Raw genomic sequence first — 14,499 nt, forward strand, 5'->3', positions numbered from 1 at the left:
TTTTTCAGCTTCATTTTGGCTATTTCTGAGACTAGATTGAGGTGTGTACATTCTTTTGTGCATTTAGAAGTGCAATTCCGAATTTTAAAAGCAATATTGATTTTTTGCCGAAACGTGGGAGCACCACTATAGGTGCAATAAACAATCCCCTAGAAACAAAGGTTCTGAGTGTAGGATTGCAGTTATTGAATAATGCTGAAGGAGTTATTAAAGTAATTAACAGAAACAATTTCAGCCTTTCATTCTGGGAAAGACTAGCGCAAGTGCATAACTATGTTAGAGATTTGGAAACGAAGATACTGATGTTTGACTTTTGTTCAACATTATTCGTAAGGAAATGAGACAGCACAACCTTTGGCTGGGTTTGCAATCACAAAGCTTTATTGTTGTTGGGTATCAATCCCTCTTTTTTAATATGGTTTTTTATCAATGATTATTGAATGTTTTGGTTTTTATTCAAAAAGAAAAGGTAAAAATAGTTTAAAATTATTAAGTACTAGCAAGATGGAAAACAAAGAGATAATGTGCAATCAGATCATAGAAGGGAAAATAAATTAGAATGGTCATTAAAAGTCATTGTCATATCATATATTTAAACAAAGCTAGGTTTGTATAGCAATTCTGATGGCTTTGGAGAAGTTTTTCAGAAGACTTGTTGGCCACACTACAAGAGTAGCTCATAAATTTTTCAGTGCCATCACAAGTCTTCATTATCAACCCATCTTGAAATTCAATTAAACTCAACTAAACAAACACCAACTTTGAGAACACGAGGATGGATTCTTCGTTGCAAGATCATTCTACTTCACCCAAATAATCATCAATTTCAGCTGGTGTCAATACCCTGCAATATAATTCATTAACAAACTATTAACATGCGAAATCTGAGATTCAAAACAAAGACTTGAACTTGTCATTTTATGCACCAATACACCAGTAAAAGATAAGAAAATAATATTTCAACTTGCAGCAGAACATATGAAGAAAAGGAATATACATGTCATTGATTTCAAAACTTGGTGGCAAGAAACAAGAACTTCCAGACTTATTTGGTTGGTTGCAAGTTTTCAGTATTTTGATTTTTGAGTATAAACTTTAAAAAAACACAAAACAGGTTTTTCTAAGATGGAATTAATTTAGTTAATTTAACTTTAATACTGTCAGCTTATTTTTTAAAGTAAAAAGAGCTTATCATTGTTTTGTATTAAAACATGTCAAAGTCCCAATCTATTGTACCCTACTGTTTCCAATTCAACAACTCTGATTTACATTTTCTTGTTCCATTTTTCTACCATTGTAGAGCCTCGAGCTCACCATTTCCCATTCAATAATATAAAGTTGCTTACCTAAAATTCTGGTTTCTATCAACTTCAAGCCATTTTTGAAAGTGAAAACCACAACTGAATATGATCTTTGTTTTTAAAATCTTCACAACTAAAATCTAATAAGCAAACTGAGCAAGACCCAACGGACTTGATCTAGGTTTTGTTTGACCTTTGGTGCAAGTGTAAAGCAAGCACACCATAGTCATCACTCGAGTTTCTATTTTCACTTCCCAGTCCCAACCATTCCGTTAAATTTTTGGGAAGCAACTTATCCTGTATTTCAATATACTCCTAATTTATTCATTCAGATTGGATAACCAAAAATTTAACTCAACTTGATCAATGACAGAAACCAGACGAAGCAAGTTTCAAATAAGTACTGAAAAGGTAAAATACAAGATAGAAAAGTCAGCTAAATTATAGCTTAGTGAACGGAGATATGCACCTGAACTTTTTGTCAGCACCAATTATGCCAATTTCAATGTTTTTTGCTGAGATCTGTCCCTCAAACCTAGAAAACGCCAACAAAAGAAAACAAATGGAATAGTTTCAGAGATTTGGAAAGATCGGATAGTTTGCAAAATATAGTAAGGCAAACAAGAGAATAAAAGCCTACGACGTAAAACTTGTCAAAGAAAAAATATAATAAACAGTTCTCACTCCCTTTGATTTTCTAATTTTCCAAACCTTGCTACCAATACCATAAAGTCAGCTCATGACTTTTGAGGGATGTTCCTTGGTAAAGTCAAGATCACTAATATAAAATTTGCTTTATCACCCTAGATAGGATTAGCCTCTATTAAGCTAGTCTTAGATACATTTCCTTATTCAATTTATAATTCTGAAACACCAAAGCTACCATACACTACATATGCCAGGAAAAAAAACATTGATAGAATGAAAACAGAAACAAACAAAGGTATGAAGTTTTTTAAGCTTCCTAATTGACTGTAATAGTTAAATATGATATTTTCACTAAAGTTTTATTCAGTGCATAAACTTTAGATGGCATTTCTCCTACCCTTCCTTCAGTGTCAATATTGCTGTGTGGACTGCATCATCGAGCTCCATATCATCAGTGTACCTACAATTGGAATGAAGAAAAAATTGAATTAATAAGCATTGAGGTATAAACAGAAATGAAAAGTTACAAGAACCTCTAAAATTAAGTTTCAAACCGCCTAATGGACACCCCTAGACATCATGCATTGATACACTGCATAATTACCTACAATATTATCACCATTTATCTTAAAGCATACCTCTTCTCAAGAAATGTCTTAGCATTAGAAACATTTTTCCCCATAGCAGAAGCTTTCCAAGAAAAATATGAACCAGATGGATCGACCTACAGCAAAAACAAATTGACCAAAAACAACCTTCAATTTTCCCTTCTCTATCTAAAAACTTATTAACTTGAAACATTTCTAAGTGCAACACTCTCGATCAGCAATACAAAGAACACTGCTTTTTGCCAATGAATGAATATTGTCTAGACTTTTTACATGTACAGCATGTCATACCTGATATAGTTGTGGTCCATTATCATCAAATCCAGCAACTAGCAAGGACACTCCAAAAGGCCTAACACCACTATTAGGGCAAAAAAAGAAAAATATTAAAACTCCAAATATAGTAAAGGGGGAAATGTGAAGAAAAAGGAGCTGTTGAGAATAAAGATAAGTAAGAGGGTCTAACTAAGTTCACTGCACTAAATTAGAGGTACATTGTGGAATTCGAGTAGGAACCAAAATGTTTATCAAAACTTGGAGTTCCCAACAGTTGGCACCGAAACCAACTCATGATGCTACTGTCATTAGATCAACAAATACAAGTTCTTTCAGAGAGGAAAATGTCTCAAGTTTCAGACACCTTGTCTTAGACTCATTTGAAATTTCCCTCAACATATAATGATAATTAAGGCTTTTCATGAAACAATCCCTCAACATGCAATTTAGTTATAAAAATTAATATCTATTAACTTTGAAAAGCATCACAATGGATACTTCATGTTGATTGGAGTGGATAATTTTGGCAATTTTTTTGTAATAAAAATAATCTAAAGTTTAAAATTAAAGTGGCTGAAATGAAACTGTAGTTGGAAAATTCTAGTGAGGGAATAATATGGAAGACAAGTTGAAAAAACAGAACACGGGTAGAAGTTGTGGAATTTAGCAAAAACTCCAAATTGATGAGGATAAAATGCTAATTTTTACCTTGATTAAACAGTAGTTTTCACTATCTTAATTTTTGTGTAGTGGGAGATATGAGATTCATACATAACATAAACTTATATGCAATGAATATATAAAGAAAAAATTCAGCTGTGAAAATAAAATGCAGACACTACAAACTGAGTTATTACCCAGACTGAGTAAATTCCTGCATAACCGCGGCAACTTCCCTTACTAGTTGAGTGACAGGGATTGGTTCCTGCAATTTTAACTTACAATATCAGATAGTCTACTTTCAATAAAAGATCCATTATAGAATACGAGAAGATAACAGAAAAGACATGTGGACTAGAAAATATAAATTCACGGAGATAAAGACTAGCAATATCATAAATTGTGTAGTTTTTAACAAATACAATTAAAAAGTACTTGGCAATATCCAGAAAAAGAAATGCTCCAAGGAATATGTAATCAATGTGTAACAAACCAACACTCAGAATACATCCCCCACAAGGCTGCAACAAGAATAATTAAGATTCCATGGTTGAAGAGGAAATGTGTCCTAACTCATTCCAAGCAATAGGAAATAAGGGAATCGGCATACGACATATGGACAGACATGTTATGCCACCAAGAAACATTTAAACAATAAAATTCATTCCAAAGTGGAGGTGATAACATTATAAGTGAGGCATATTGACCAAATATAGGCAGAAAAGGAAGAATGTTGCAATATAAAATTATATACTGTACTTTATATAATCGGTGATACTGCTCAGCTTGTTTCCTGCTTTTTCGTACCAAAACTCGGAAATCAGGACCCATGCCACTGAACAACAAAGAACAAAATTGAAGCCAATTAAATTTAATATCTGAAAACAATTTAAATGATAAATGACAACACTTTACACTTCGCCAATGACAACACTTATTAATGTTTTGACTGAAAACATATGTTTTCCTTCTATCATTTCTTTAAGAAGGTTTAAGCATGGCATGCCTATTTCCATTCTATACATAATAAATGCTAAAGATTTTTCCCAGAAAAAGTTGAGTCACTTCCCTCAGGCTGCCTTTCCAGTTCTTAAAAAGTTGGAAACTGCTAGGATGTATCATTAAGTAGAATAAGGACAACTGATCTGTTGGGGTTTGGTCTATTAGTAAGATTAGTTAGGTAGTCTTTCAAGCTTTTCATGAAATACTTTTATTCTAGTGGGGAATCTGTTTAGTAGGGTTCATCGAGTACTTCTGATGGTTTTGTAAACAAGGAGGGACCTTTTGAGAAGGGAAAACCCTTGGATAGACTTCTATGTTGTACATTTAATTTTCAATAATACACTTCTATTCTATCAATCATTAATTTCAATTTCTCCGGTTTCTTACTACTAGAAACTTCAATGGTATATTGTGTTTAAGAACACATTCAAAATAAAAATGCTGTAGAAATATGTTGTAACTTAAACATGCATGAAGAAACAAACCTGTATACAACACCTATATTTGGTGTTAATAACTGAATTTTCTGGACCTGCAATCATATGACAAAAAGTGTAAGACTAAGACCCGAATGTGTCAAATCTAAAACAAATGAAATGAAAAAACAAATATCTTCAAAGTTTTTTTCAAAAAAGTTCACAAGCAACTTGCAAAAATTAGCCAAAATATTTTGTTTTATCAATGGCCATACTAGCAAATATCCTTAATTATCCAGATATAATAAGAACATTTTCCTCTAAGCAAATACTATTCGAAGAAAAATTAAACAAAAACAATGTGGCATACTATATTTTCAAGTACTAGGACTATGCATAGAGGGTTTATTAAAAAAACTGAGAAAACAACAATAACAAATTATAAAAGGATGTCGAATGATTTATTAGGGATGCAGAAAAAGTATAAGACCAAAATAGCACAACCATATTAAATACAACTTTAAAGAGGACAAATTACAAAAATAATAACTGGTCACATTCATAATATACACAAATTGATCCAAAGAAAGAGAAACATACTGATGCTTCATCAACCAAAATAGACGGCAGCTTCTTCTCTGTTGCAATGACAACTCCATTTGCAGCTGCATGAACCAAATACATAGTTACAAATAGCAAAAGTTGCAGACAATATTACAAGAAACAAATCATCTATACAAACTCGTGAAGTTAGAAAGGAAATAGTACATATTAAAATAAAACGTAATTCATCCTAATTTACTATAATATGAACTCCCTTCATACTTGAGGCCATCATCAGCTTGTATTATATAGATCAAAACAATTTGTCAATCAGAGAATGTCATTTATGCGAGGATAATTCTCTATTAATAACTCTGACTGCTGGAGATGCGGGACTGAAAAACGGTTCTCCAAACCCAACTCATTCTACTTCAGAATGCTCTGATGATGAGACCTCTGTCATTGGAAGAGAGGAAGGGCTCGAATGCCCGGTAAGCTGGGAATCATTCATCACTGTTGAAAATGGGCCTTATGTTTTATGCTGTGGTCAAACCCTCTGCAAAAACTGTATCTTGGGACTACAATGGGCTGTTGTGAAATTTCCGATGCTGCTGGTTCAACTTCCACTTTCCATCTCCTGCCCGTGGTGAAACCTACTATCATTCCGTTTAGTTTATCGGGGAATTCTTAGATTCCCTCGCAAGAACTACTTTCTTCTTTGGATGGTTGAGGGCAAGAATGGAGATCGAGTAAAATCTCATTCGACTTTCTCTGGGGATAATCAACAAAATTGTACAAGCAGGGGCAATTTTCAAAGTCCCATTCGAGAGTGCCTGAATTTAACTCTATCATATATCATTATTTTTGTAATCTATCAAGTTCTATATAAGTCTACACTTCTTAAGAAAACTCTTTTCTCTAACTACATCAAGCAATTAGTCACAAAATAGACACAAAACAGGTGCAGCATTTAGCATTCAGTAACTAATTAAACCATTCAGCGCCAACCCCATTACTTTATCAGCCCTCATCGCGCAACCAATCAACAACACAGCTGTCTAATGTTTCCTAAAATCATATTCATTCAAATTAAGCCCTGAAGCAACATCTACAGTGAAGAAGAAAGGATGAAAAGCAGATCCAACAACTACCTTTAATTCCAAGAGAAGTTTGTCCAGAGCCAACAGCAGTCAAAGCATGCTCAATCTGAACAAGCTTTCCAGAAGGACTGATCCATAACAAAACAAAATCAAAATCAGTTCAAACATACACAACATTATCAATTCAATCAACCCAGAGAGAGATACAAAAATATAGCAACAATCATACCTAAATGTTGTAAGAGAAAACGAGTATTGACTATCTCCCATGGCAAATCTCTACAAAAAACAAAACCTAACAATCACAATTTCAACAAAAAACACTGTAAACAATCGATTTTCATACAAACCCTAGTGAAAAAATTCAAAAGGTAAAATTGGAAGTGCGAAAATTGAATTAAAACAAAACGAAAACGAAGTGAAGTAGAAATCGCATGGATCGATTTTGAGAAGGAAAAGGAAGAAAAAATGGTGAGAAAACGAAGGGGAAATTGTAGAGAGAACGAACCTGAGAAGTGGAAAGAGAAAATGAGAGAAAGAGAAAGAGTGTTGCAAAGTTTGAAGATTCTGTGAAGTTGGAGTAAAATGAGAGAGAAGAAGTAGGCAACAAGTCTAAAACATGAATGGGCCTTGGGCTTCATCTTTTCACTTGTTTTTCTATATGTAATTTGGGAGGTGCGAACAATGAGAGCTATAGATAAATGGAATAATTTGATGTTAGTTGATAAAGTGGGTCGAATACTGATGGTGAAAATTTTAATAATATTTATTAAAATAAAAATAAGTGTTGTGTAAATGTTAACCTTGATAAAAAAAAAAATTATTAGGATATTAAAATAGTTAGATGTGATTGTTTATGTTAGAAGTTGGATGTATTCGTTTAGGAAAAAATATTTGTTTAACTTAATTGACTTCTTTTTTTATTTTGTAGAATGGAGGGTTTTCAATCAAAAGAAAAATAACTTACACTATAGTCAATATTGGGTTAACCAACCCTCTCGTATTTGCTTCAACCAGATGTTTAATTTGACTCTGAATATGCGAAAAGAACATATTATCAAACTCTAAATAGCAACCAATGTTTTCTAAAGCATCAACACAAGCATTTTCCTCTTTGTATGTATGTGCAACTTCAACTGATCAATGCAAATTCAACAATCTACGAATATTCTTAACAAGAGTTTGCCCCACAGTATTCCCAAAAATGCCACTATGAATAGCATGGATCACCGATAGAGAGTCAATATTCAACTCCCCCCTCGTAACTCCAATGCCCTTGGCATACTTCAAACCATCAAACATTCCCCACAGCTCACCAATATAAGCATTGCACGATCCCAGATACTTAGCAAAACCACTAATCCACTAACCTCTATTATTTCTGACAATTCCTTCATACCCCGCTCTAATTTCACGCATACAAGCGCCATAGCTATTGAGCTTGAAGGTTCCTTCTAGAGGCGGTGTCCACCCAATCCACTTGCACACGCGATGAACTTCCATAACATTCTCATTAGCTCTTTGAGCCTGATAATTATCCTTTATTAACGCATTATCAATATCCCTTGAATTATTTGGATGATGGTACTCTTCATCGTGAATCTCTCTATTCCTTCACATCCACAAACAATGAAAAACTATCGCCCAAAAGTCACATCAGTGAACACCATTTGATCCAAGATCTCTGAAGGTGATATTAGTTTTAATCCAGTTCTACAACTCTCCCTGAAAAAATGTGTTATGAAGCTCAGTTGGCATGAAATTTATCCATATTTGCACATGGCATCTCTATAATAAGTGCACATGGCATGCCCTAAATCCATCACACTCTTAACATGGTTTGTAAGGAACTTGTTATGGGGTAAATATCCAAATGAAATATTGAACTAGATCTGGCACATCCAACTTCTGAATTCTATCTCACTCAATCCGCAACTTACCATCTTCGAAATCACATAACAAGTTAGAAGAAGCGACCAACATCTTAAATTGCAAGGTGGGGTCCACTCCGTTAAAATATATTGGCTTACCGATTGGGGGAAACTCAAGAAGAATAGCAATGTGGCAATCCGTAGTTGATAAAGTGAGATCTAGATTGTCAAGATGAAAGCAAAACCAATTGCCCATCGGAGGTTGGGTGGTTATTAACAAATCAATCTTGTCAGTTATCCTGGTCTATTATCTTTCTTCAAGGCTCCATCAAGTATTATTTCAAAATTTGATATGTTTAAACAATTCTTAAGGGATGGGAGAGGGAAGGAGAGGAAAATAAATTGGGTTGAATGGGATAAGGTGTATGGACCATTAGAAGAGGAGGTTTGGGTATAAAAAACCTGAGAGGATTCAACGATGCTCTTTTGGGTAAATAGGTTTGGAAATTTAGATCAGAAAAAAGAGGTCTTTGGTATAAAATGTTAGTTAATAGATATGGAGATATTGATGGGTCCGTTAGATGTGGAGGGAGAGATAACTCTATTTGGTGGTCTAATTTAAATCGTTTAGAAATAGGGGATAGTGCATTCGCTAATGAATATTCAGTAAAAGGAACCTGTAAGAAGATCACATAGGCTAGATCTTGCTTGACCAACCCCCCGTGGTTGAACATTTGGAATAATTATATTCCATTAAAAGTCTCCTGTCTCGTTTTGGGGTTTTTTTGAATAAAATTTCTATAAAAAATAATCTGTTTAGGAGAGGTGTCATTGGTCAATGATCTTTATTGTGCTGTAGTGGTAGTGGGATCGAGGAATCAGTCTCCCCCTTATTCTTTGAATGTCCATTTTTTGCAGGTATCTTATATCATGTTGTAAATTGATTGGGCATCTCAACGATATTCCGTAAAGAAGCACTAAACCATTTTCAACAATTTGAAGGCCTAATTGGTTATGGAAGAACTTTTTCTGCGAGAGTTAGGGTGATTTGGTTGGTTTGTATATGGTTCATATGAATATCAAGAAATGAGAAGCTGTTTGAAAATAAGGAAATTAATTTGTACAACATGGTTGAATTCATGATATATTGGCCTTGGAATTGGCTCAAAATTAAATCAAGTATCATTGACTATTATGTTACTTTATGGTATTCGAATCCTAGAGCTGCTCTTGGTTGTGTGGATCATTTCTAAAGTTCACGTGTTGTTCTCCGGCTTGTAGGTATGTTTCTCCGGTTTGGGGCTGCATTTAATAGATTCATCGTATCAGTCCACTCGTGACAACGCTATAGTTGCAACAGGTTCAATCTATCGGATCTTTGTGGTTCTGTTTGTGGTTTGGCAGCGCTTTTTCGCTTGCTAGGATTATCCATCATGTTCTAGTTTTTTGGTTTTTGGCATCGAGAGGTCTGCTTTCGTTTGTCAAAGGTGTTGTTTTATTAGTTGCAATTTGAGGGACTTATATACTATCAATTTTTGTTGAGAGGCGTCGATTCATTAGTGGGAGTTTGGGGGACTGATATACTATTCAGTTTTTGTAGTTCTTATTTTCTGCAGCAGTGTGTTTTGTCTGTCGAGTAGTTTGTCCTTGCTTTCCCCAGTTGGTGGAGACAATATGTTTGTGTTTATGGTTGGGAGTTCCAACTTGCGCGTCTTCGCTTAGTGCAGGGCTTTGAGCAGGAGAGGGTTCGGTCAGATGGGTGTAAAAGAAGAAATGCATTATGTTATACATATATACAAACTTGATCAATTTTCATGTGCTTGTGGTCGAGGAAATGAGATGCTTAATGCGTCAGAATCGGAGAATTGCATCAGCGGCAGTGAATTGTTTCCAAAATATGTTGTCTGATTCTAGTAGTTGGTCATTGTTCTGATATATTCGGTTTCAGGAATTTACCTTTCTGTTGTGTCTTTGGCAAACAATATAGAATTATGTACTTTGTGCTACTGGCATATCTTATGCCTTAGACCACTTACAATAGAGGTGTTGAAAAAAAAAATCAATAATTGAATGGTTGCAATGAGGTGTTGAAAATGACGTGGATTAATTGGTGTTGAAAACATTCAACATGTTGAATGATGAGGCAGTGAGGGCCACTGTAATACTTTGCAAAATCTTATTGGTTGTTGTTATTGTTTAGATTCTCATTTTAATTATTTGAAATCAATTATTTTATAGTAAATCAATTTTTTTTATACCAAAATTCGTCAGTTTTTCTCTATAAATAGAGACTTGATTCATTAGATTTAGTCACAGAAAAAAATCGAGATTTTTCTCTCTAATTTTTCTATTTAGCTTCCAATAAACTCTTCTTTACAACTCTAACCATCTTTTTAAGTGAAATATAAAAATAGAAAAATAAAATTAAAATAAGTTATTAAATTAAAATAAATTAAAATAAATTATTTAACTCTTAATTATTTTAATTTAATTTCAATCAATAATTGTTATTAATAGATAATCACAAAAACAAAAACATAAAAGAAAATAAGAATATGAAAACAAAACTATTGTAGTGAATAAAAGTTGAATGAATATTGAATTATCGGGTGGAAGAGAGAGAAAATGGTGTGGAATGTAAAGAAGTGAAAAATGAGGGTGTTGAATCTATGAACCATTTTGAGTTGAGATTCTCTTTATTTCTCAAAAGAAATAGGAAATACGGTTATTATAATTTTGATGTAGAAATACATCTACTATCTACCCAATACTATAATGTTGCCCAAACTTCCTATTATACCCTTCCATCCAAAAAAATTTACACTACAAAAAGGCTATCTAAGTAATTAACAAAAGAAATATTCAACTATGCCAATTGTATTCTTCTCATTGGTCTATTCCAAAAAGTTATGTACTAACATTTGGATTATAGTGCAAATGTTGTTTCCCTCCCAAAATATTGATACTCCACTCCTTTGTAAAGGTCACTTCAGATTTTGAATTTTCTGATTACTCCATGCCAGTTGTTCTCTTTTCATTGGTCATTTCAATTTTCTTTTGGACTTTCTGATTACTTTTCATTCACTTTCGGTTCCCTCCAATACAAAGCATAAACGTTTGCAAGCAACACACCTCATCTCAGTTTTTGTGCTTCAAGGCTCCATTGTTTTCACAAGAAGACATAGCGACTGCAAAGCTCAATCGCCAGAGACTGTTCTAACGTCTTCGTTTTTCAGGTTTGAATCTTCCACCATGCTCTTCGCCTGTTCTTTCTAACGCCAAGTTTGGAAAATGCTTATTAGGGTTGTTGATTTGTGGGTTGTTATTGAGAAAAATGGCCAACAACATATTGAAATGGTTATTCAAGATGGAAAGGTATCATTTTTTCTAACTTTCTAACATTTTAATGGATATATGAACACTTTAATAGAAGGTGGTTGAACATTTTTTTTGGTTGTTTATGAACATTTGTTTGTTAATGCATTTCACAGGGTGATAAAATTCATGAGACCACTCGGAACTGAGACTTCAAAGATTGGATTGAAGTTGTCAAGGAGCATGAGACATTTTATCTTTATAATGGAGAGCTGGTTGAGAATGATGGGCCTTTCAAAGTCTGTTTTAACCCACTCAAGCTCATCTTCAATGGAGGGTATTTCAAAAAATGAAGAAGATGCACGATTCATCCATTTACAATGTTTCAATTTTTATATCAATCCCATCCTTTCCGTTAATGGGTACTTCTCATTCCACTTTTATTCTTCTTACCAATTCATTGAGTTTATATTGGCTAATATTCAAGTTTGAGAATTTTGCAGGGTTGTATTTTTACCGGGTCAGTTCAATTTCCTCTAGTAAGAACAGTGAGGAAAAACCAACGCAGTTTCCATTTGGTTGAAAACCTTTGGGGGTCATCTAAAGAACAAGTCTTTGTATGCCTTGGGATTATGTTCAGAGTTTTAGTTAACGCGGGTGATACTTTACTTTTTGGTTTAGATTCATGTGACTATACCAATAAACCTCGTGGGAAAGCTATCCTTCATCATAAGGTATGCATTGTAATTCTATTACAAATTTGTAAACTTTTTTGCAATGCTTTTATTTTCGATGATTTTTAGCATTTGTTGTTATGATACTGTTCTAGATTTCTTACTTGAAATAGTTTGCAAAAAATGCTGCCCTGGAAAGGTATAGGGAACTGAAACCTGTTAGACCCAAAAGATATCCTCCCATAAGTACTTCATTAGTTCTCATAGATTTGACAAAGCAAATAGATGGATGAAAATAAACTTATAGTGAATTGTTTAGAAAGTTTACTGCATACTGCCACTGATCTGATTCCTGTTTATATTTTTTTGGTCAGGTCAATAATCTACCAGTAAATTTGCTTCGTGTTGCATACTCGAGCCAGATCCATGGTCAAAGCTCTTATTCCTCTTATGACTTGCCCAAGACTGCTGTGATGACTCTCAACCAAGTTTCAATTGTAAAAAGTCTGGACTTCCCTCTTTTTATTTTTCTGTTAATGGTTAGTTGGAACAAACTTCCATTATTGCCTTTTCCTAGATGCTTTAGAATTTTTAACTTGGTTGATACTGATATGGTGCTGATATAATGGTGATATTGGTGATATGGTACTGATATGTTGGGTGTCTTGAAAAAGTTGATCATCTCATATCAGGAATTGGTTTATGTTCTGCCTGAGGCACTGTCACAATTTGTTTTCATGATTTCTTCTGTAAATTTTTTATTACAAGGGAAGATTTTGGCTAATGAATGAGGTATGTACATTTAAAACATATAGGATCAGAAGGAAGATGTTGTATATGCTAATAAATATTAATTATACCCAAACCTAATGGATAATGCAGAGTCATGTCATTTGACAAATGTTGTGTTGGCTATGGTGAAGGTTGCATTTGATACTCTTGATTTTGAGCTTCATAGTGGAACTCATCCTAGACTTGGAGTGGTGGATCATATATGTTTTCATCCTTTGGTTGATATGTCGTTGGATCAAGCGGCTAGGACTGCGAGGTGTTTAGCTACTGACATGGGTTCTAAGCTACAAGGTTAGTAGTAGCACTTGCGACAAGTTTGATACGTTGTTGTTTTGGCGAATATTAGAATAACTCGCATCAACTGCACAAGGCAAGTCGGCCACCAACCAGGAAACTTTCTGATCGGAAGGCATATGCTTGTCAAAAGCACTCAGCTATTAGTGCATCAGCAGATTTTCCTTGGTACTGATTTAAGTACCAATAAAAAGACATTGAAGTCAATTTTGGCATTTGAAATAAATACACATTATTATTCACTTCCGGTTTAATTGGTTTAGTTGGGCCAGAAGATGTACATGAAGAGATATTGGCTGCTGTTAAGGGTCTTATCGACTCTGGTATTAATCTTTCTAAATACTATCTAAATGTGATACTTTGTTTTTGACAGAATCTAAATATGACACCTAAATACTTATTATCTGATGGAGTAGTTCTGAATAATCTTATTGCTGCAGGTCGTGCTTTTTCTAGCCAATTTTGGAGGCAAGCTAGCAGGCTATTTCATTTATTCATTAATTTTATGTGATGTATTTTGTGTTTGCTAGGTGGATTTGGAATTTAAAATCAAATAAGTTTTAATATTTCTCATACAATAACCAAGCATGTGTTGCTCCATCTCTTATGTCACCGTAGATTCATTATCAGTACATATCAATGAATCAGTCTACTAAGTATTATTATATTTATGTTGCAAATTGCATAATGTTCATGTGTAATTCAGTGTGATAGCAGGTTAGCAGCACAATCTGTGCATAATTCAGTCAAGTTAAAAGCATGTATTTGGCTGCAACAAAAACACATGCTTTGTTTCACTAGAAGACATGCTTTGTTATTTCTGTCTCTAAATGTGATCCATAGTATTTAAATTATGACACTAATTTCTCAACAAATAGTTCAACTTTTGTGAGATATTGGATCGAACTCTAGTATTGTCGAAGGGTAGCTTCTTGGTTCGACAGTTCGACAGAGTTAAGCATGAAGTCGAAGGATTGTTCACATGCTGGTGTCGAAGTG

The 14,499-nt window shown here is 33.9% G+C and overlaps 1 protein-coding gene and 1 long non-coding RNA gene across 3 annotated transcripts; one reads left to right on the forward strand and one right to left on the reverse strand.

The window, feature by feature from the left end:
- Positions 1–538: 538 nt before the first annotated feature.
- LOC131594646 (proteasome subunit alpha type-2-A) lies at positions 539–7,154 on the reverse strand. Of its 2 annotated transcripts, none has more exons than XM_058866825.1 (12): positions 7,063–7,154; positions 6,784–6,833; positions 6,606–6,682; positions 5,512–5,576; positions 4,981–5,027; positions 4,253–4,328; positions 3,691–3,758; positions 2,849–2,918; positions 2,588–2,673; positions 2,347–2,409; positions 1,771–1,836; positions 539–844 (listed from the first exon to the last, which is right to left on the reverse strand). In XM_058866825.1, the coding sequence occupies exons 2-12, from the start codon at positions 6,822–6,824 to the stop codon at positions 796–798; spliced, it is 708 nt and encodes a 235-aa protein (XP_058722808.1). In that variant the 5' UTR covers positions 6,825–6,833; positions 7,063–7,154; the 3' UTR covers positions 539–795. The 2 variants fall into 2 exon arrangements, with proteins under 2 accessions (XP_058722808.1, XP_058722807.1); XM_058866824.1 differs by having other exon boundaries at positions 6,784–6,849; positions 7,063–7,148.
- Positions 7,155–12,292: 5,138 nt separating this feature from the next.
- LOC131594648 (uncharacterized) lies at positions 12,293–13,690 on the forward strand. Its single transcript, XR_009281436.1, has 3 exons — positions 12,293–12,474; positions 12,789–13,206; positions 13,297–13,690. It is a non-coding gene; the product is annotated as an uncharacterized LOC131594648 (long non-coding RNA).
- The last annotated feature ends 809 nt before the right edge of the window (positions 13,691–14,499 follow it).

Source organism: Vicia villosa, linkage group LG4 (genome assembly GCF_029867415.1).
Source record: "Vicia villosa cultivar HV-30 ecotype Madison, WI linkage group LG4, Vvil1.0, whole genome shotgun sequence".
NCBI lineage: Eukaryota > Viridiplantae > Streptophyta > Magnoliopsida > Fabales > Fabaceae > Vicia > Vicia villosa.

Bases quoted from the DNA above. Each gene is read 5' to 3' on its own strand.
- LOC131594646 (XM_058866825.1), bottom strand. From the start codon at position 6,824: ATGGGAGATAGTCAATACTCGTTTTCTCTTACAACATTTAG. The intron at 3,759-4,252 runs GTACAGTATATA...TTAAAATTGCAG, and splicing joins AGTATCACCGATTATATAAA to GAACCAATCCCTGTCACTCA. The intron at 845-1,770 runs GTGCATATCTCC...ATTATATTGCAG, and splicing joins GGTGCTGACAAAAAGTTCAG to GGTATTGACACCAGCTGAAA.